The sequence below is a fragment of the Mastigoproctus giganteus genome, chromosome 4 (assembly GCF_048544385.1).
Source record: "Mastigoproctus giganteus isolate SK-2022 chromosome 4, ASM4854438v1, whole genome shotgun sequence".
Taxonomy (NCBI): Eukaryota; Metazoa; Arthropoda; class Arachnida; order Uropygi; family Thelyphonidae; genus Mastigoproctus; species Mastigoproctus giganteus.
In genome coordinates this window covers 76,315,537-76,339,852 of record NC_143578.1, presented here as the reverse complement: position 1 = coordinate 76,339,852, position 24,316 = coordinate 76,315,537, and the positions used below count along the sequence as shown (strand labels likewise).

Genomic DNA, 24,316 nt, shown 5'->3' with positions numbered 1-24,316 from the left:
GTGACATAGATTTGTTACACATAAAAGTATTGGAAATTTGCATTTTTTATATATAGCATGAAAATAAAAAACTGTAACTGAACACAGAAACTTCCTTTTACATGTAACAAGATATGGAAAATATAACACACAAATTTTTCTCGAATCACTCGGTGTGGCCCCCGAAAAAATCTGACTTTGAATATGGCCTCTGTACAGGAATCAGTTGGACTCCACTGTAGTAGAAGGTGAACCAGAGCCCATTCGGAATACCAATTTATCTACTCACTGTTGACCAGCACGACTTCTTCATATGGGCCAGGTGGTGGTAGTAGTAGTAGTGGCATGTGATGCAAGAAAGCAAGCGTATGAGCTTATGCAGAATCAGCCAAAAAAAAAAAAAAAAAAATACAAAACAATCCTCTAAATATTTGTCCAGTTCCTCCTTAAATTTATTTAACCTATCAACTTCCACAACGACAGATGGAAGTTTGTTCCAGAAATTAACCACCCGCTGGCTAAAGGCAAATTTCCCACATCTATTCGACATCTGTCCTTCCTCAATTTCAATTTATGCCCCCTTAGTTCGTAATCCGAACAAATGGAAGAATCCCATCAGAATTCAGCGTGCTCAACCCATTCAAGGCCTTATACACCTGAATCAGATCACCTCGCAGGTGCCTAGTCTCCAGCTGCTGCAATTTGCAGACCTTAAGCCTCTCCTGGTAAGAGGATCCCTTCATTCCCCTCACCAATCTTGTTGCCCTTCTCTGTACATGCTCAAGCAAATCTACATCCTTCCTAAAATGAGGCCTCCAGACCTGCACGCAGTACTCAAGGCGTGGCCATTGCCTTATACAGAGGGACATCGCCTCCTTTTCCCTGCTAACAAAATTCCTGTGTATCATTGACAACACCCCATGACCTGCCCTGGCAGCCTGTCTGCATTGCTCAGAAAACTTCATATCTGACTGCACAATTACTCCCAGATCTTTTTCATTTTCTACCTGCTTAAGTGTAGTACCACACAGTTGTACTACACTTAAGCAGGTAGTTGTCTGGGGTTCCTTCTACCCATATGCAGTACTTTGCATTTGTCAAGGTTAAACTTCAGTTGCCACTTCTTAGCCCATCTGCCCAAATTATCTAGATCCTGTTGCAGTAGCACACTGCCATTACTGTCATTAACAACCCTGCCAACCTTTTTATCATCTGCAAACTTCGATACTAAGCCTGATATACCTTCATCAATATCATTGATAAATATACAAAACAACAGTGGACCCAACGCCGAACCCTGTGGGACGCCACTGATAGCATTAGGCCACGAAGAGCAGCACCCATTGATTACTACCCTCTGTCTTCCCCCACTCAACCATCCTTTTATTTATCAATTGTAGCAGCTTACCCTTAATACCATTCTGCTCCAGTTTGTACTGTAGTCTTCCATGCGCAACAGTGTCAAAAGCTTTCCTGAAATCCAAGTATGTGATATCAAAATTATTTTTTGCATCCAGTTCCTTTGTAACCACATCATAATAACCAATCAAATTTGTCAGACAAGACTTTCCCTTAACTAACCCATGCTGTGTCTGAATTATTGCTGCAGTCTTGTCTAGATGATCCTGTAATGCATTTTTAACCAGTGACTCCATTATTTACCCGGAACAGAAGTTAAACTAACTGGTCTGTAATTACTCATTTCACCCTTCGATCCCCCTTTGTGAATTGGGGCCACATTTGCACATCTCCAGTCCGTGGGAACCTTCCCTGATCCAAGAATGCTCTCATAATTATGGCTAAGGGTTTGCTTAGTTGCTTTGCCGTCTCCTTTAATATAACTGGATAGATCCCATCCACCCCAGGTGCCTTTCTTAAGTTCAACTTCAACAGTTTCTCCTCCACATTGCTCTCAGTTATTACAAAATCATTAAGCACACTGCTACAATTTGATAACCTTCTTCCATTTTCAAACTGTAATGATTCCTCACGTGTGAATGTAGATGCAAAATACTCATTCAGTTTGTTTGCTATCTGAGCAGGATCATCAACAGTCGAACCATCGATGTCAAGTGGACCAATCATATTCAGCCCCTTCCTTTTAGAGTTTATATAAGTAAAGAAATCCTTGCTGTTTTTCTTAGCATCTTTTGCCAAAGATTTCTCGTAATCCGCCTTTGCCTGCCGAACCTCCTTTGTGACCTGATTACAGACTAGCTTATATCTGCTACAGGCTTCTGCGTCGCCTGATAATTTATATGCATCCCATGCATTTTTCTTCTCTGTCACGAGTCTCATTAGTTCATTTGATAACCATTTAGGCCTAAACCTTGAACAATATTTCTTAATAGGTATGAAATTTTTAGTAGCTTCCACTATTAATTCCTTGAATGGTTCCCACTTAGAATTTGCTGTTGGTAACATCATCAGTTGTCCCACTGTACAGAATTTAAAAACTGTCTGAGACCACTATCCGACCACTAGGTGGTCGAATAGGTCTTACCAGGTACCCCCACGTTGTAGAATGGTAATCGCTTGAGCTGTTTCAATTCTTGCTTAGCAGCAGCACTAATTTCCTAAGTTGCTTGTAGGCCAGAAGTGTGAACAGTGCATACCCAGTTAAATCTCTCCTAAGCCGTTCGCTCAACGGAAAAATTGTCTTTGCTCAACAGAAACTATTTTAAATGTCATTTCCAAGGGGGATTTTAAAAAAATTGCTATAAAAGAAGTTTGTTAAACAGAAGTCCAACTGTATAATTTAGAATTCTAAAAATGGTTATAAAGTTTTATATAGAAAATATTTGAACAATAGGCGATAAAAAATGCAAATTTAGTTAAATAACTAAGCTTATTTCAAAAGTAGGTAAACATGTGAAAAAAATTACGGAAAATTACAAATTTCAAAGTGTACAGCATCCAAATGTCACAGGTTAATAAAGGTGCCAGTATGCCGTACTGTTGCGTACCGTCCCAAAAAAAGCACTGCTTATAATAATTATAATAATTGATTATGATAGTTGATACTTATAATAATTGATAATATTTATTTATAATTCTGAAGGCATATTAAACTTGTCTAAATTTGCAGGTGATACAAAGGTTGGCAGAGTGGTTAATGACAGAAACTAAAGCATACTACTGCATCAAGACCTCGAAAAGTGATGCATGAATTGTAGAAATTGAGGTTTAACATTAGTAAATGCAAGGTACTGCATATGTGCAGCAGTAATCCCAGAATAACATACTAGTTAGCTGGTACAACACTTAAGATGGTGGAAAACAAAAAAGACTTGGGAGTAATTGTGCAGCCTAACATAATCTCTTAGCAGTGCAAACTGGTCCTTGAGATTGTCACAGACATTCTCTCAGATATGCCAGACAAGCTGTACTTGCTACCTGGGAGTCTAAAACGCTGATGAAACTGATATTCAGGTGACATTCAAGTTGGATCCAATTTCGACGAAGTCCGGGCGGTCTGTGACAGCCAAATCCTCTGCTTGCACTTTCATGATGGTGGAACTGTTAGTAATCCTGGGTATAACCTCCATGCACAAGCAAACTTTGGTCCTTGAGGTTGTCACAGACATTCTCTCAGATATGCCAGATAAGCTGTTCTTGCTACCTGGGAGTCTAAAACGCTGATCGAACTGATATTCGGGTGACACTCAAGTCAAAGTGGACCCAATTTCGGCGAAGTCCGAACGGTCTATGACAGCCAAATCCTCTGCTTGCACCTTCACGATGGTGGGACTACTAGTAATCCTGGGTATAACCTTCATGCACAAGTACATGGTGGGTGACCACCCAGGTGTGAACCAACGTAAGCAGAGGTCGAGGTGTGGCGCCAACACCACATGGAGAAATGCCGCCCCTCTATGTTACCAGGCAGTACTTGGTGGCAGATGACTCTCATCAACTGGTGAAATACCACCACTTTGCTTACTGGAGGCTTGAAGTGGTGGAACCCATGTTTAGTCTCTAGAGCTAAGTTCCGGTCAACCCTTCCCAATCTCTTCCATCATGCAGTATGATTGATGACTTTTGAGGTTATGATGAACGTCGTGGCGAGATCCATTCCTTACATTTCGAGAGCACAGCTCTAAAACGGTGTTCGCAGGCCGGCCACTAGTTAGTACACCGGACTGAACCTATTGGTAACTCTCTAGAAAGCTTCCGGATCAGCTAGTGTATAATCTTGCTACCTCTACTCTGCCAGATAGTGACTGGAGGGAGTCCGAGTGGTGTGTATGCGGGGAGCATTGTCGAGGCCACGTTATGTCAAGGATCTGGGTATATTCTTACCACATGTATGCCATATCCAAAAATTTCATTACTTCATACAGCATGTCCCACCCACTTTTTCTTACTATTGAATACACCATGAATTGTCAAAATAATAGAGGAAGCTTATCTGCGAAAAGATCTAAACCTCCCAAGGACTTCCTAATTCATTTCACAAATATACGTGGTCTCAGTTCTAATCTCAACGATGTCCATTTCCACTTGCAGTCTTCCAAACCCCATGTACTTTTTCTGACTGAATCTCAGTTATCAGTTGATTCAACTACTGCTCATCTCAGATGTCCAAATTATTTGCTGTATGATTCCTTTCGCCTCAAAGGTGGTACTTGTGCATATGTCCGTTCTGATATTCCCTGTCAGAGACTTGGCAATTTGGAATCTCCTCTCTTTGATCTTCTCTGGCTTAAAATCTCTCTACCTCATTGTGTAAAATTCATCTGTTGTCTCTACTGTTCTCCCAACTCCACTAATCACTTGGAGCTCTTTGACTTCCTCTCTTTGCAACTTGACTTTCTCCAGTCCAACTTTCCTAACAATGAGGTAATTTTCCTTGGTGATTTTAACGTTCACAACTCCAGCTGGCTTCCATTTTCTAGTCACACCGACCCAGCAGGTCGAGATGCTGAGGCTTTTGCAATTACTAATGACTTAGCACAGATTGTTCATTTACCTACAAGAATACCAGACAATCCTAATCATACAGCCAATACGCCTGATCTTTTTCTCACAAACAACCCTTCTAAGTACAAGGTTGAAGTGAGAGGTCCTTTAGGCACTTCAGATCACAACTTGGTGATTGTCTCTTCTCCAATGGAACGTTTATCTCATGGTTATTCCCAACCTCCTATTGTTTGTCATTACAAGAATGCAAAATGGGATGACCTGCGAGACTTCTTTTCTTCTTTTCCTTGGTCTGATTACTGTTTCAAAACGTCTGATGTCAACGTTTGCTCAGATCGTGTCAGTGAAATTATTCTTGCAGGAATGGAATCCTTTATCCCACACTCCACTTTAAAATCTCGTCCTTTATCTAAACCTTGGTTTTCCAATAAATGTGCTAAGGCTGTCCAAGAGAAGAACATTGCATATCGTAATTGGCTTGTTTCTAATTCTTCAGTTTCATTTTCTGCCTACACCAAAGCTCGCAACAATTGTAAAGCAGTGATTAATCAGTCCAAACTAGAGTTTGAACAGGCTAAGAGTAGAAAACTTGCTTCTTGCCCTAATGGTAGCCGAGCATTCTGGTCTCTTGCCAAAGCTATTGGCTGCAACTTTTGCCCATCTCTGCTCCCACCTCTGTCCAAACCAGATGGTTCTGTTGTCACTTCAGCCAAGGATAAAGCTGACCTGCTAGCATCCCATTTTTCTTTGAGCTCATGTATTAATGATCTTGGTAAAACACCTCCCACCATTCCTAACACACTCCATTCAATGCCTCCTGTGGTCTTCCATCAAAAGGATATCAGAAGGATTTTGATGAATGTTGATGCTAAGAAAGCTCCAGGTCCTGATGGTATTTCTCCACTTGTTCTCCAAACCTGTGCTCCTGAACTTACTCCTATTCTTTGCCGCCTTTTTTCACTTTCTTATTCCAAAGGTGTTTTTCCTTCTGCTTGGAAATTTGCTCATATCCAGCCAGTTCCTAAAAAGGGTGACAAATCCCTCCCATCCAATTATCGTCCCACTTTACTCTTTCTAAAGTAATGGAGAAATCAATTAACCGCCAACTCTTAAACTACCTAGAAACCTTCCGTCTGATCAACGATCGCCAGTATGGATTCCGTCAGTGTCGATCCACTGGTGATATTCTGGCTTATGTTACCTATTTATGGACTAATTCAATGGAAAGGTTCGGTGAAACACAAGTAGTTGCTCTTGACATCTCAAAGGCTTTTGATCGTGTTTGGCATAAAGGTCTTCTAAACAAGCTTCCATCTTATGGTTTGCCAACTGTTTTTAGTAATTGGTTATCCAGTTTTCTCTCTGATCGCTCACTGAGGGTGATGGTAGATGGCTCTCTGTCTTCTAACTTCTCCACTAATGCCGTTGTCCCCCAAGGTTCAGTTCTTTCCCCCACTCTTTTCCTCTTGTATATCAATGACCTTCTTCCATTGACTGGAAATCCTATCCATAGTTTTGCCGATGATAGCACATTGCATTCAACTTTCCATTTTGAGAAACCTTGTCCAGCTCAATCAGCTTCAAGTTCTCGAAAATCTGCTGCCAATTCCTTAAATGCCGATCTTCAGGTAATTCTCCAGTGGGGCAAAGACAACTTAATTGATTTCAACCCTTCTAAAACTCAATCTTGTCTTATATCTCACAAAAAGGATTCTTCTGCTCCTAGCTTATCTTTAGTGACACTCCAATTTCTAGGCAAAATGATATATCTCTTTTGGGGATTACCCTGACTTCTAATCTCTCTTGGCACAAGCACATTACAAATATTGCTTCCTCTGCATCTAAAAAACTTGGTTTTCTCTTTCGCTCTTGATGTTACTTTTCTCCCAAACAGCTGCTCACTCTGTATAAATCGCAAATCCGCCCTGCCATGGAATATTGTTCCCACATCTGGGGTGGTGCCCCCAAAACCTCTCTCAGGCTTCTTGATTCCATTCAGAAGAGGGCAGTTAGGTTAATTAATGATTCATCTCTAACAGACGTTACTTTTCTCCCAAACAGCTGCTCACTCTGTATAAATCGCAAATCCGCCCTGCCATGGAATATTGTTCCCATATCTGGGGTGGTGCCCCCAAAACCTCTCTCAGGCTTCTTGATTCCATTCAGAAGAGGGCAGTTAGGTTAATTAATGATTCATCTCTAACAGAGTCTCTCCACTCGCTTTCTCATAGACGCACTGTTTCTGCTGCATGCCACTTCTACAGATACTTCCATGGGCACTGTTCTTCTGAATTGGCTTCTATAATTCCCGCCATTTACTGTCCAACATCCATTTACTGTCCAACTTCAAACCCACAGAACCAACTTTTCATCTTCCTCATTTATTCATTCAACTGCCGTTTTCTGGAACAACCTTCCTTCATACGTATTTCCTGAAAATTACAATCTACAGAAGTTCAAGTCCAATATCAACAAATATCTTCTTTCGTCTTCTCAACCTCCAACCCAAGCACGGTACTAAGTACTATAGGTTATAATACCTCTCGTGTAAAAAAAAAAAAAAAACTGTGGGTGGACCACCCAGGTGTGAACCAACGTAGGCAGGGGTTGAGATGTGGAACCGACACCTCAACCCATGGAGGAATGATGCCCCTGTGCGTTACCAGGCAATACTAAGTGGTAGATGACCCTCATCATCTGTGAAATACCACCACTTTGCTTATTGGAGGTTTGAAGTGGTGGAACCCATGTTTAGTCTCTAGAGCTAAGTTCCGGTCTACCCTTCCCCATCTCTTCCATCATTCAGTATGTCTGATGACTTTTGAGGGTATGATGGACATCATGGCGAGATCCAGTCTTCCTTACATTTCAAGGGTACAACTCTAAAATGGTGTTTACAGGCTGGCTGCTAGTTAGTACACCGGACCGAACCTATTGGTAACTCTTTAGGAGTCTTCCGGATCAGCTAGTGTATAATCTTGCTACCTCTACTCTGCCAGATAGTGACTGGAGGGAGTCCAAGTAGTGTGTATGCGGGGGTGGATTGTCGAGGCCATGTTATGTCAAGGATCTGGGTATATTCTTACCACGTGTACGCCATATCCAAAAATTTCATTACTTCATACAGAATGTCCCCTCACTTTTTCTTACTATTGAATACACCATGAATTGTCAAACTAATAGAGTAAGCTTATCTGTGAAAAGATCTAAACCTCCCAAACACTTATTAGTTCATTTCACAAATATACTTGGTCTCAATTCTAATCTCAATGATGACCATTTCCACTTGCAGTCTGCCAAACCCCATGTACTTTTTCTGACAGAATCTCAGTTATCGGTTGATTCAATACTGCTCATCGTAGTTGCCCAAATTATTCACTGTATGATTCCTTTCGCTTCAAAGGTGGTACTTGTGCATATGTCCATTCTGATATTCCCTGTCAGAGACTTGGCAATTTGGAATCTCCTCTCTTCAATCTTCTCTGGCTTAAAATCTCTCTACCTCATTGTGTCAAATTCATCTGTTTCTACCGTTCTCCCAACTCTACTAATCACTTGGAGTTCTTTGACTTCCTCTCTTTGCAACTTGACTTTCTCCAGTCCAACTTTCCTAACAGAGGTCATTTTCCTTGTTGATTTTAATGTTCACAACTCCAGCTGACTTCTGTTTTCTAGTCACACAGACCCAGCTGGTCGAGATGCTGAGGCTTTTGCAATTACTAATGACCTTGCACAGATTGCAAGGTCATTAGTAATTGCAAATATTGTAAATTGTAAATATTGCACACATTTACCTACAAGAATTCCGGACAATCCTAACCATACAGCCAACACACTTAATCTTTTTCTCACAAACACCCCTTCTAAGTACACGGTCGAAGCGAGTGTCCTTTAGGCACCTCAGATCACAATTTGGTGATTGTCTCTTCTCCAATGGAACCTTTATCTCATGGCTATTCTCAACCTCGTATTGTTTGGCATTACAAGAATGCAAAATGGGATGACCTGCGAGATTTCTTTTCCTTGGTCGGATTGCTGTTTCAAAACTTCTGATGTCAACATTTGCTGAGATTGTGTCAGTGAAATTATTTTTGTAGAAATGGAATCCTTTATTCCACACTCCACTTTAAAATCTCGTCCTTTATCTAAACCTTGGTTTTCAAATAAATGTGCTAAGGCTGTTCAAGAGAAGAACATTGCATATCGTAATTGGCTTGTTTCCATTTCTTCAGTTTCATTTTCTGCCTACACCAAAAGCTCGCAACAAATGTAAAGCAGTCGTTAATCAGTCCAAACTAGATTTTGAACAGGCCAAGAGTAGAAAACTTGCTTCTTGCCCTAATGATAGCCAAGCATTCTGGTCTCTTGCCAAAGCTGTTGGCCGCAACTTTTGCCCATCTCTGCTCCCACCTCTGTCAAAACCAGATGGTTCTGTTGTCACTTCAGCCAAGGATAAAGCTGACCTGCTAGCATCCAATTTTTCTTCCAACTCATGTATTAATGATCTTGGTAAAACACCTCCCACCATTCCTGACACGCTCCATTCAATGCCTCCTGTGGTCTTCCGTCAAAAGGATGTCAGAAGGGTTTTCACGAATCTCGATGCTAAGAAAGCTCCAGGTCCTGATGGTATTTCTCCTTTGTTCTCAAAACCTGTGCTCCTGAACTTACTCCTGTTCTTTGCCGCTTTTTTTCACTTTCTTATTCCAAAGGTGTTTTTCCTTCTGCTTGGAAATTTGTTTATATCCAGGTGTTCCTGAAAAGGGGGACAAGTCCCTCCCATCCAGTTATCGTCCTATTGCAATTACTTGTACTCTTTCTAAAGTAATGGAGAAATCAATTAACTGCCAACTCTTAAACTACCTAGAAACCTGTCTGATCAACGATTGCCAATCTGTCACTGTCAATCCACTGATGATATTCTGGCTTATTTTACCCATTTATGGACAAATTATGGACATTTGTCTTCTATAAGTAGATTATAGAATCTTATAGAAGATAATTAAATTATCTACTTATAGAAGATAATTAAATTATCTACTTATAGAAGATAATTAAATTATCTTCTATAAGTAGATTATAGACCTAGTCAGGATCCTTAGTTTATTCTAAATTGAGAGAACGAGATTTGGAAGTTAATCAATACTTACGAGTCCGTAGAAGTACCGTTCGTGAATTCCCGCCATTTTTACACGATAGCATAAGCTTAGTGTAGTATAGTGCATAATATAATATTGTCAATTAATCAGTAAATCTATTAATCTTGATAAACTTTATTGTCAATTAAATTGTACTTTTATTTTTTATTTTATTTATTTCGTATGATGTGATCAATACACGAAGGAACCAGTTTTTTCTTGCTTCCTTCGTGTATCGTGGCCGGGATATCCAACCAACCGGTTGGTTCGGCACCATCGTGATATCCAGCCCGAGGCGGGAATCGAACCCGCGACCTTTGGGTTGCCAGGCAGGCACTTTACCTACCCAGCTAGCCCGGTCGGCGTTGTACTTTTAACTCTATATATATATATATAACGACTTAATCGTAACAAATAATTAATACATAACTATAGTGGTACACGTGATACGGAAGTTATATAAAGGGAACTCATAGAAAACACTAGATACCGAAAAAATAAATATAGCGTTATAACTGTTTTGGGATATACCTTAAGGATTTAATTTTGTTTTGAAATTTTATTGAATTTAATCGGAATCATGACTCAGACCAGAGCAGCAAAGCAAAAGGCTCAAGCTAATGGGAGTGCTGTGGTTCAGGGGAGAACTGAGGGGGGGGCAGTTGCCCTCTGAATCACAGTCTTTTAAAATCCCGTTTGCTTGATGTTTGCGGAGCAGTCGGGTACGGGACATGATACTGCCAAGGGGGATGTCTTTGTGTGTGCACGATGTAAGGAGTACAAGGAAATCAGGCGAAAACTCAGCGTTGTTATGGGCCTTTATGAGAGCTTGAAGGACAGGGTGGATGCCCTCGAAGGAAATAAATTGAGGGGCCCATTAAGCTCTCAGCCGCCCACATCAACGCCAGAGCTTGCACTTGGTCATCAGGCAACACAGAGGCAGCCCCCCCTAGGCAGAATGCGCTGGTCCCACAGGAACTAGTAGTTGTTGGTGACGCTATTGTCAGGGAAGCGGGGAACATGCTTTGTAAAAAGGATAGGTGGAATAGGACCAGGGTATGTCTGCCAGGGGCAAAGGTTGATGACGTTGTAGAGCAGATATCATCTTTTAAGGGCACAAAAGGTGATATAGTTGTACACGTTGGCACTAATGATATTAAGAGTAGGAGACCGGCGGAATTACTTAGCAAGTACAGGTCACTGTTGAAAAAAAGCCGTGAATTAGGGTTGAATTTGAAAGTGTCTGCAATTCTGCCCAGACACGATAGGAGGGAGTATATGATGAGAGCATTGTCGATCAATTCGGCCCTGGAGGGATTGTGCAAAGCTCAAGGGGTAGAATTTTTTTCAGCCTGGACTGTACTTGTTAAGAGGAGAGATTGCTTCTACAGGGATGGGATACACTTAAATAGAAAGGGTGCAAGAATTTTTGCTGATGCTGTCGAGGCAGAGTTAGGTGGGTCGCAAAACTGCTAGTTGTGGGGGGGTTGTACAAGGACTAATAGATTAACAGTAGCCACTGGCAGAGGTGGAAGTGATTCTTGCACTGCTTCTATTGAAATGAGCAGAAGCCTGAAAAACAAGATGCAGGATATTTCAGAGACTGCTGGGAGTCATTGCGGTACAAGTAAACACATGGGTTGTGTTAGGGTAGCCAAGAATAGAAACAGGTGCATGTATACCTGCGTGTACACCAATGCTAGGAGTTTGGTAAATAAATTTTATGAATTTGAGGTATTGCTCAAAACATCAAAGGCAGATATTGTTGGAATATCAGAGACGTGGTGTCACACAGATATAAGGAATGCGGAACTGGAATTTGGGGAATACAATGTGTATAGAAAGAATAGACAGGACAGGATGGGTTATGCTATTAGTTAAGAAACACAAAGTCCAAGGAAGTGAAGCCAGTCGACATCGATGGACAGGGCAGTGTCGAGTCAGTTTGGTGTGACATAAGCATAGGGAAATCAAAATTGAGAGTAGGAGTGTGCTATAGGCCTAATGACTCTGATGAGTATAATAAGATATTGTACAAGGAAATAGAGTGGGCCAGTAAATCAGAGAGTCTTATAATGGGTGATTTTAATTTCCCAGATATTGACTGTTATTTGTGGGTTGGTCACTCACACACTAGCAAGGCTTTTGTGGATTTATTGGATGATTGTTTTCTACATCAGCATGTTCGTGAGGCAACAAGAGGGAGCAATACTCTTGATCTGATTATCAGTAGTGATTCTTCATGCATTAAGAATCTGCAGATAAATGAACCACTAGGTGGCAGTGATCACAGTGTGTTGAAGTGGGATTTACTCAAGAAGGTAACTACCATCAGAGGTAAAGGGAAGGGTTTTTGTTTTCGTAAAGGCGACTATGATGGTCTGAGACAGTATTTAAATTCTATACAGTGGGACCAACTGATGATGTTACCAACAGCAAATTCAAAATGGAAAGCATTCAAGGAACAAATCTTGGAGGCTACCAGGCTTTACATACCAACTAAGAAATAATGTTCAAGGTTTAGGCCTAAATGGTTGTCAGATGAACTAATGAGACATGTGGCAGAGAAGAAAAATGCATGGGATACATACAAATTAATGGGTGACATGGAAGCCTATGATAGATATACGTTGGTCTGTAACCAAGTCACAAAGGAGATTAGGCGGGCAAAGGCAGACTACGAAAAATCCTTGGCAAAGGATGCAAAGAAAAACAGAAAAGAGTTCTTTACCTATTTAAACTCAAGAAGGAGAGGGATGAATCAGATTGGTCCACTGGATATTGATGGTTCAACAGTTGAGGATCCTGGTCAGGTGGCTAACAATCTAAACGAGTATTTTGCATCTACATTCACGCATGAGGAGTTATTCAGGAAGGAGAATGATGTAGGTAAAGTAAACATTGGCAGTGAGCTGGATGATTTTGTAATAACTGAGAGGAAAGTGGAGGAGAGATTGTTGAGGATAAACATAAAAAAGGCACCTGGGGTGGATGGGATCTATCCAGTTATATTAAAGGAGGGAGCAAAGGAAGTAAGCAAACCCCTAGCCATAATTATGAGAGCTTCTTTGGACTCAGGGGAGGTACCCATAGACTGGAGATGTGCAAATGTAACCCCAATTCACAATGGAGGAGGATCAAAGGCTGACACAAGTAATTATAGACCTGTTAGTTTAACTTCTGTTCCAGGTAAATTAATGGAGGCACTGGTTAAAGAAGCACTGCAGGATCATCTAGACAAGAATTCAGTTATAGCTCAGACGCAGCAAGGTTTTGTTAAGGGCAGGTCTTGCCTGACCAATTTGATTGGATACTATGATGTAGTCACAAAAGAACTGGATGCAGGGAATAACTTTGATATTATATATTTGGATCTTAGAAAGGCTTTTGATACTGTTGCACATGGAAGACTGCTGCACAAATTAGAGCAGTGTGGCATTGGAGGCAAATTGCTGCTATGGATATAGGGATGGTTGAGTGGCAGAAGACAGAGAGTGGTAATCAATGGACACTGCTCAACGTGGACTAATGTTATTAGTGGAGTTCCTCAGGGTTCAGTGTTGGGTCCTTTGTTGTTTTCGGTGTTTATGAATGATATTGATGATGGGATATCAAGTTTGATGTCCAAGTTTGCAGATGATACAAAGGTTGGCAGGGTTGTTAAGGACATCACTGATGCTATGCTGCTGCAACAGGATCTGGAAAGGTTGAACAGATGGGCTGAGAGGTGGCAAATGAAGTTTAACATTGACAAATGTAAAGTACTACATATGGGAAACAGTAACCCCAGAGCAACGTATCAACTCTGCGGTACTACACTGACAGTGGTGGAGAATGAAAAGGACCTGGGGGTAATTGTGCAGGCAGATATGAAGTTCTCCGAGCAGTGCAGACGAGCTGCAAGAGTAGCTCATGGTGTCTTGTCAATGATATACAGGAATTTTTCTAGCAGGGATAAGGAGGTGATTATTCCCTTGTATAAAGCAATGGTTAGGCCACATCTTGAGTACTGTATACAGGTCTGGAGACCTCATTTCAAGAAGGATGTAGAGCTACTGGAACGGGTACAGAGAAGGGCAACAAGATTAGTGAATGGAACAAAGGGTTGCTCTTACGAAGAAAGGCTTAAGTTTTGCAAATTACAGAGTCTGGAGACTAGGCACCGGCGAGGTGATCTGATAGAGGTGTATAAGGCTTTGAATGGTTTGAGCATGCTCAATGCCGATGGGATTCTTCATCTTGCTCAGAATAATCAGCTCAGACGGCATAAATTCAAATTGAGGAAGGACGGATGTCGGATAGATGTGCGGAAATTTGCCTTTGGCCAGCAGGTGGTTGGTTGGTGGAACCGACTTCCATCACTTGTTGTTGAAGTTGATAGCCTAAACAAATTTAAGGCTCATCTGGACAGGTATTTCGAGCGAACGGAGGGGTGAAATGGGAGTGGTGTGTTTTTTTTTTTTGGCTGATGCTGAATAAGCTTGCTTTCTTGCATCATATGCCTCTACTAATGCTAATGCTAAATTCAGTGGAAAAGTTGGCCACACAGTATCATTTATTTTACAAATTTAAGGCTCATCTGGACAGGTATTTCGAGCGAACGGAGGGGTGAAATGGGAGTGGTGTGTTTTTTTTTTTTGGCTGATGCTGAATAAGCTTGCTTTCTTGCATCATATGCCTCTACTAATGCTAATGCTAAATTCAGTGGAAAAGTTGGCCACACAGTATCATTTATTTTACAGAACTGAATGTTACTACTGCCAAGTTAATTTGGATTTACCCCACCCATATTTGAGTGGGTCAGAAGTATAGTAAACCAAGTCCAATTTTTCTTCAAGTCTGGCTACAGGTGTCCTAAGTCCCTTCAAGCCAATAATTATTCAGTGAAAATGTGGAACAGATCCTTAGTTCTTTAGCCAGCTGATAGAAAGCAGTGGTTTCTTATAACACTGAAGAACATTTGATAGTATTCATTGTTACAGTGGGCCAGGTCCATCTTGCATGAGATTCAGTAGGAAAGTAATTCAAGTCCCTCTTGTTTATAACCATTCAGTTACCTCTCCATAACACTTGAATCTTAGCAGATCCTGTAATTAGGGCACAAATACAAACTAAAAAACAGCTTCATCTTTTTGAAGCTGACAACATCAGAACTGACTTACAGAAAGTGGGTGACAGGGTTTCTGACAATTATTATGTTTGCACTTTTGATTTGCAAAAAGCTCTTGCATTTCCAAAGCTACCCATATCCGTCACTTATTACAAGAGAAATTTGTACATATACAATTGTGGTGTCCATCCAATTAAATCTGGACCCTCTGTAATTTATGCGTGGAATAAGACAGAAGGTGGAAGAGGGTTTCAAGAAATCTCGACTGCTAATACAAATCATTTAAAAAATAACGCCAGCCAATGCACCAACATTACTCTCTGTTGTGATACTTGCAGGCTGCAATATAATGGTTGCACTTAATTTACTGAAGTTGCATGCCCCTTTTGTGGCTATCAATACAATTTATGTAATATTCATGGTTTCTGATCATGCCTACCTACCAAATCTGATTCTGCAGTTATAGAAAAGCTTAGTAAGAAACATTCATTGATATGTGGTCTTGACGACTGGATTAATATAATAAAAAACTCAAAAAAAAAAAAAAAAAAAAAAAAGAGACCCACCATTTAAAGTAGTTAAAGTTAAATTAAGCACGATGAGTTTTTCTCATCAGAGCCTCTAAAAAAAAGCCATAATCAACAAAAAAAAACATTAGCAAGGAGCCTGTCAACTGGCTTAACTTTAAATGGCTGCAGTTTGATTTAATGCCATTTAAAGGAATTGACGTACAGAAGAAGGAAAAATTGATAGAGTTTTAGTCTTCATTGGTGGAAGTTAAACAAAATCAACTATACAAAGACAGAAGGCCCAAACAAGTGCAAAGAAAGCGGACATGAATTGCCTTGTATTCCTCCTTGTCACCATAGTTTCTACAGAGAGTTGTCGGTGGAAAGGAACACTGGATCTGCTGAAGTGTCTGAAGATGAGTCTAAAATTATACATGAATATACGTATGACTAATAAAAGTACCCACTTTTATCTTTCTTTTTTTCTTTTTTTTTTGCGCAAAAATAATTGTGATTTTAATTTCAGTAATATATTATTTGTTTAAATAAAACAGCATTGGTAAAAGAAAAAATGATATTACTCATTCATTCAATCCTAAATAATAAAAATAGTTAGTAATAGGACTTTGTATTCTATGGAAGTAGGAAATATTTGAGTTAAAGTGAACCAAGTTCGGGTTTTTTTTTTTTTTTTTGTTTAAACCCAAATTTTAGGGATAAACTTTTAGGGATAGTGGTGTGTTTTTTTTTTTTTGGCTGATGCTGAATAAGCTTGCTTTCTTGCATCATATGCCTCTACTAATGCTAATGCTAAATTCAGTGGAAAAGTTGGCCACACAGTATCATTTATTTTACAGAACTGAATGTTACTACTGCCAAGTTAATTTGGATTTACCCCACCCATATTTGAGTGGGTCAGAAGTATAGTAAACCAAGTCCAATTTTTCTTCAAGTCTGGCTACAGGTGTCCTAAGTCCCTTCAAGCCAATAATTATTCAGTGAAAATGTGGAACAGATCCTTAGTTCTTTAGCCAGCTGATAGAAAGCAGTGGTTTCTTATAACACTGAAGAACATTTGATAGTATTCATTGTTACAGTGGGCCAGGTCCATCTTGCATGAGATTCAGTAGGAAAGTAATTCAAGTCCCTCTTGTTTATAACCATTCAGTTACCTCTCCATAACACTTGAATCTTAGCAGATCCTGTAATTAGGGCACAAATACAAACTAAAAAACAGCTTCATCTTTTTGAAGCTGACAACATCAGAACTGACTTACAGAAAGTGGGTGACAGGGTTTCTGACAATTATTATGTTTGCACTTTTGATTTGCAAAAAGCTCTTGCATTTCCAAAGCTACCCATATCCGTCACTTATTACAAGAGAAATTTGTACATATACAATTGTGGTGTCCATCCAATTAAATCTGGACCCTCTGTAATTTATGCGTGGAATAAGACAGAAGGTGGAAGAGGGTTTCAAGAAATCTCGACTGCTAATACAAATCATTTAAAAAATAACGCCAGCCAATGCACCAACATTACTCTCTGTTGTGATACTTGCAGGCTGCAATATAATGGTTGCACTTAATTTACTGAAGTTGCATGCCCCTTTTGTGGCTATCAATACAATTTATGTAATATTCATGGTTTCTGATCATGCCTACCTACCAAATCTGATTCTGCAGTTATAGAAAAGCTTAGTAAGAAACATTCATTGATATGTGGTCTTGACGACTGGATTAATATAATAAAAAACTCAAAAAAAAAAAAAAAAAAAAAAAGAGACCCACCATTTAAAGTAGTTAAAGTTAAATTAAGCACGATGAGTTTTTCTCATCAGAGCCTCTAAAAAAAAGCCATAATCAACAAAAAAAAACATTAGCAAGGAGCCTGTCAACTGGCTTAACTTTAAATGGCTGCAGTTTGATTTAATGCCATTTAAAGGAATTGACGTACAGAAGAAGGAAAAATTGATAGAGTTTTTGTCTTCATTGGTGGAAGTTAAACAAAATCAACTATACAAAGACAGAAGGCCCATAACAAGTGCAAAGAAAGCGGACATGAATTGCCTTGTATTCCTCCTTGTCACCATAGTTTCTACAGAGAGTTGTCGGTGGAAAGGAACACTGGATCTGCTGAAGTGTCTGAAGATGAGTCTAAAATTATACATGAATATACGTATGACTAATAAAAGTACCCACTTTTATCTTTCTTTTTTTCTTTTTTTTTTGCGCAAAAATAATTGTGATTTTAATTTCAGTAATATATTATTTGTTTAAATAAAACAGCATTGGTAAAAGAAAAAATGATATTACTCATTCATTCAATCCTAAATAATAAAAATAGTTAGTAATAGGACTTTGTATTCTATGGAAGTAGGAAATATTTGAGTTAAAGTGAACCAAGTTCGGGTTTTTTTTTTTTTTTTGTTTAAACCCAAATTTTAGGGATAAACATTTCAAATTCCTAGGAAATCCAAAGGCAGAAGATATAACTATTTTCAATTGCCATAATTTATTTAAATTAATCTAACAATGAATTTTTTATTGGCTCGTATGCAAAGTTGATTTTTTTCAATACTATTTGAAAATGACTTAGTTCACTATACGTCTGACTCACTCATATATAAATTACAACATCCATTTTACAGAAAAAATTTATGAAAAATTAATTTTGTAATGTATTTATAGTTAGAATTATTTGTGAAAATTCTCATTCTTGCCTTGCTTTTTTTTTGACTTTTATGATATTCATTTTCTGGAAATGAAAAAAAAAAAAAAAAAACAGTTCTTTCATGTGTTTATTAATTATACAGTGATATTACTTGAAGGATAATTTATTTCATTAGTTGAATTCTGTCATTCCTCTCCCAAAAAAAAAAAAAAAATAGATTAGTATTAATATACTGTTATATAACCTATACGGAGTGGTCATAAAGTGTCTTCGACAGATAGGACATTTTTTGTAAAGAGTAGTTATGAAGTAATTAATCAAAAAAATTTTTAAATTAGGAGAATAATGAATAAATAATCTTTACTTTAAACAAATTTTCTTCATAATATGTTTTTCTTCTTCAGCAAAATTAGTGCCAAATTGTCCAAAACCTGAACGCCCAATCCGAGAAGGTGTGAGAAGAGAAGCTATTGAATCAGGATTAGCTGCTGCTGCTGCACGTCTAGCAAACATGCCAGTAAGCCAAAATTATCAGTAATTTTTTTAACTATGATCTCCTTGTAGTAGTAGTAGAAGAGGCATGTGATGCAAGAAAGCAAGCGTATGAGCTTATGTAGCATCAGAAAAAAAATAATAATAAATAATAATAATAATAATAATAACAATTTCACACATCCATTTCTCTAAAAGTTTGTCCAGTTCTTCCTTGAATTTATTTAAGCCATCAACTTCCACAAAGACAGATGGAAGTTTGTTCCAGCAATTAACTACCTGCCAGCTAAAGGCAAATTTCCGCATATCTATGCTACAACTGTCTTTCCTCAATTTGAATTTATGCCCTCTCAGGTTCATAATCTGAGCAATGGGAAGAATCCCATCAGAATTGGGCATGCTCAACCCATTCAAGGCCTTATACACCTCAATCAGATCACCTCGCAGGTGCCTAGTCTCCAGCTGCTGAAATTTGCAGGACTCAAAAGTCTTTCTTGGTAAGAGGACCCCTTCATTCCCTTCACCAACCTTGTTGCCCTTCTATGTACTCACTCAAACATATCTACATCCTTCCTAAAATGAGGTCTCTGGACCTATACGCAGTACCCAAGGCATGGTCTGACCATTGTCTTATACAAAGGGATAATACCTCCTTTTTCCCTGCTAGCAAAATTGCTGTTTCATTGACAAACCCCATGACCTGTTCTTGCAGCCTGTCTGCATTGCTCAAAAAACTTCATATCTGAATGCACAATTACTCCTAGGTCTTTTTCATTTTCTACTACTCATAAGTGTAGTACCACACAGTTGGTACGTTCCTCTGGGGTTACTTCTAACCATATACAGTACTTTGCATTTGTCAATGTTTAACTTCAGTTGCCACTTCTCAGCCCATCTGCCCAAATTTTCTAGATCCTATTGCAGTAGCACATTGCCATTACTGTCATTAACAATCCTGCCAACCTTTGTATCATCTGCAAACTTCGATACTAAGCCTGATATACCTTCATCAATATCAAAGATAAATATACAAAACAACAGTGGACCCAACACCAAACCCTGTGGAACTCCACTAATAATATTAGTCCACGAAGAGCAGCATCCATTGATTACCACCCTCTGTCTTCTCCCACTCAACCACCCTTTTATTCATTGTAACAACTTACCCTTAATACCATTCTGCTCCAATTTGTATAGTAGTCTTCCATGCGCAACAGTGTCAAAAGCTTTCCTGAAATCCAAGTATGTGATATCAAAATTATGTTTTGCATCCAGTTCCTTTGTAACATCATCATAGTATCGAATCAAATTTGTCAGACAAGACTTTCCCTTAACAAACCCCATGTCTGAATTATTGCTGCAATCTTGTCTAGATGATCCTGCAATGCATCATTAACCAGTGACTCCATTATTTTACCCGGAACAGAAGTTAAAGTGCTGGTCTGTAATTACTCATGTCACCCTTCGATCCCCCTTTGTGAATTTTGGGATACATTTGCACATCTCTAGTCCGTGGGGACCTCCCCTGAGTCCAAGGATTCTCTCATAATTATGGCTAAGGGTTTGCTTAGTTCCTTTGCCGCCTCCTTTAATATAACTGGATAGATCCCATCCACCCCAGGTGCCTTTCTTAAGTTTAACTTCAATAATTTCTCCTCCACATTGCTCTCAGTTATTACAAAATCATTAAGCATCCTGTGACAATTTGATAACCTTCTGGCATTTTCCTTCCTTAATAACTCCTCGTGTGTGAATGTCGATGCAAAATACTAATTCAGTTTGTTTGCTATCTGAGCAGGATCACCAACAGCTGAATCATCGATATCAAGTGGACCAATCAGATTCATTCCCTTCCTTTTAGAGTTTATATAAGTAAAGAAATCCTTGCTGTTTTTCTTAGCATCCTTTTCCAAAGATTTCTCGTAATCTGCCATAGGCTTCTGTTCTAAAAAGATTTTGTAAATCTTTATTACAAAAAATGTTACCCGTTTCCCTGACAGTAGAGTCACCCAATAAAACTAGATCACCTTCGACCAGAGTAGTCTGCACTTGCATATTCTTTTCTGGTTCCTGAATCAGGGATGAATCGCTTAGTAGATCAGGAGATACCTGGGTCCCTGACGAGCTCCCAGTTATGTTTCTAGAGCAAGCACTCGTTTCTTCTGTGAATCAAATTCTCAGAGACAGACTGAACATCGGCTGCAAAGAAATGAATTGCCAGAATAACTAGGTCTGTCTATACATGCCACAGGCTATACAAAACAAGGAAGTCGCGACTCACACACCGGAAATGCCCGCACCCATTTCTGTGTGAGTTCCAATTTTCCTGGACTTTGTATTATAAATGGATCTGCTGCACCCTCCTTGACATGCCCCTGGGTAGTAATTCTAATAATAGATTAAATAATGCTGCACTCCACATAAATTTTTTATTGGCAAAAAATTATCAAGTATATTGAAACAATCTGGGAAGAAAACTTTACAGAATGCATTCTAACAACCCAGCCATTGATAAGCCAATTTTGATGATGTTTTACAATCCTTGTGTATTTCATTATCAGAACTAGAGGAAGGAAATAAAATGGTGAATAAAGAATAGGAATTGTTTAAAATTCTTTTATTACATCAAATTTATTAAATTAAATTAATTATTATATTATATTAAATTATTATATTAAATTAATCATGTGATAATTATGAAATTGTTAAATATAGAAGAATAAATAGATGTCAAGAGCTAGTTATAATAAAAGTTGCACTATTTTTATTTTGTATTAAAGAAATTAAAATTAAATTAAAAAGTTGAACTTTAATTAGAAATTAACACAATAATTTTTTGCCCATAAAAAATTAACATGGAGTGTATTGTTGTTTAATCTGTTATTATAATTAGTTATTTCCTATGTATGTCTTTTTCCATGGCTGGCTAGTAAGCTTAATGTGTGACTTGTATTTTTTCTCCCTGTATTACTCATAGATATGTTCAACATGGTGCCACAAAGTTTAAGAATGTAGTGTAGAATGCATATACAGTAAACCCCCGCTATTCGCGGTATCTGTATTCGCGGTTTCGCGTATTCGCGATCGCTGATTTAATATAAAATGAAACCTAAAAAAAATGGGAATTTTAAAGTGCCGTGAATATTATCTGCCATAAAAAAACATCGGTGTGGCTAAAATTATCTTTCCCGGTCAAAACAGCGCTCAGTGGGTGGGGGGAGAGGGGTGACAAAATCGCAAGTGTGGATGTTTTTCACTAATCCTTGTTCAGTATGTGTTATGCACTTGTAATGGAAGTTTTCGTCGTTTGCTTTTAATTTATATGCTTATAAATTGAATAAATTTATCAATTTATAAATTGATATGCTTACAAAAGTGATAAATGTACCGTTTTGCAGTATAAAACAGACTTTTTCGAGTGTGTTAACGGATGAAAGTGACTTTATTGTGGACAAGTTCTTTCTAACCCGTACAAAAATATGGCTACGAATAACAAGAGAAATGTGAAAATATCAAAGAAGGGGATGACATTAGCGAATAAAATTGAGTTATTGGACAAAATTTCTAATGATGAAAGTGTCTCCTCAGTGGCAAAACATTATAAAATCAATGAGTCAACAGTACGTTCGATTAAAAAAAAAGGGAAAAAAATCCACCGTAGTGTCCGTGAAAACGCACTAATTGCTTCAAAAATTTGCTCTGTAACTCGTGATGTTAAATTAGAAAAAATGGAAAAGGCTTTAAATCTGCGGATAGAAGACCGAACTCAAAATAAAATTCCGTTAAGTTCACTCATCATTTGTGAAAAGGCAAAACTCCTTTATCAACACTTTAGCGAAACTGGTGATAGCACTGGCGGGATAATTTTTTTTTTTTGCTAGCAAAGGCGCTGGTTTGAAAGATTTGTTTGAAATTTCTAATAAATATTACATTTAATATTAAATTGTTTCTTATTTTCATTTCGATGCCATATGCTTGCATTTCACTATGTACATAGTCATATTATGAAGGTACATATAATACATAGACAAAATTTTAGACTAGTATTTCTTATATATTTCATACTTTGCAACGGAACCCCTTTATTACTATGGGAACCATAACTCAGTATTCGCGTTTTCGGTATTCGCGACATTTCTCAGGAACGTAACCCCCGCAAATAGCGGGGGTTTACTGTAATTTCAGTTAAAAGAATGATATTATCTGTATCAAGAATGGTAATATATTAACCCCTTTATTGACTATGTATGAATTTGCATTTCCCATGCGTTGGCTCTGAGGAGTACACACATAACTCTACATTTTTCTAATGTTATTCAGATATATTTCAAATAATGCAAACAAATTGTCTCAAAATTTATTATATATTATTAGTAGAGATATATGATGTAAGAAAACAAGCTTATATAACATCAGCCAAAAAAAATAAAAAATCCCACATCACCTGCCTATCCCCTCCAATAATTTGTCTAGTTCTTCCTTGAATTTATTCAAACTTCCCACTTCCATAAAAGCAGATGGAAGTTGGTTCCAACAATCAACTGCTGGCTGAAGGCAAACCTCCAACATCCTGTAACCATCCTTCCTCAATTTGAAAATTGGAAATTTATGCCCCCTCATGGCTGTAGTCAGAGCAAGAGGAAGAATCCCATCAGCATTGAGTTTTGCTCAAGCCATTCAAAGCCTTAAACAGTCAGATCACCTTCCAGGTGCCTAGTCTCCAGACACTACAGTTTGCAGAACTGAAGCCTTTCTTGGTAAGAGCACCCCTTTGTTCCCGTCACCAATCTTGTTGCCCACCAATGTCTCTGTGCCTGTTGCAGCAGTCTACATCCTTCTTAAAATGAGACTCTAGACCTGTGTACAGTATTCAAGATGTTGACCTGACAATTGATTTATACAGTGGGCTAATCACCTCCTTGTTCCTGCTCTCAAAATTCACGAATATCATTGACATAACCCCATGAGCTGCCCGGTAGCCTGTCTGCACTGCTCACAGAACTTCACAACAGAATTGCACTGGTACACTGAGGTTCCATTCATTCTTCACTATCCTCAGCGTAATACCACACAGTTGATGGGATTACTGCTACCAATAAGCAGTACCTTTGGGTTTGTCAATGTTACACTTCAGTTGCCATTTCTCAGCCCATCTGCCTAATTTTTCTAGATCTTGTTGGAGTAGCATACCTTCTTTATGGTCATTAACCACTCTGCCAACCTTTGTATGATCTGTAAACTTGATATTTAAACCTGATATTTAAATTAAACCTCATCAGTATCATTAATAAACAGAGAAAGCAACAGTGGGTTCAGCCGAACCCTATGGGACAACACTAATAAAATTTTCCACAAAGAGCAGTGTCTATTGATAACTACTCTCTGTCTTTTCCCACTCACCCATCCCTTTATGCATTGTGGTAACTTTTCCTTAATGCCACACTGCTCCAATTTGAACAGCAGTCTTTTATGTGCAGCATATCAAAAGCTTT

At 38.6% G+C, this 24,316-nt stretch overlaps 1 protein-coding gene across 1 annotated transcript in view; it reads left to right on the top strand.

Annotated features, from left to right (window-relative positions):
- LOC150086849 (histone lysine demethylase PHF8-like) overlaps positions 1–24,316 on the top strand; it is a 445,826-nt gene that overhangs the window by 375,113 nt on the left and 46,397 nt on the right. The window contains exon 18 of the mRNA XM_090371623.1: positions 18,737–18,849. Within this exon, the coding sequence (XP_090227749.1) occupies positions 18,737–18,849 (113 nt within the window). The remainder of the gene's footprint in view (positions 1–18,736; positions 18,850–24,316) is intronic.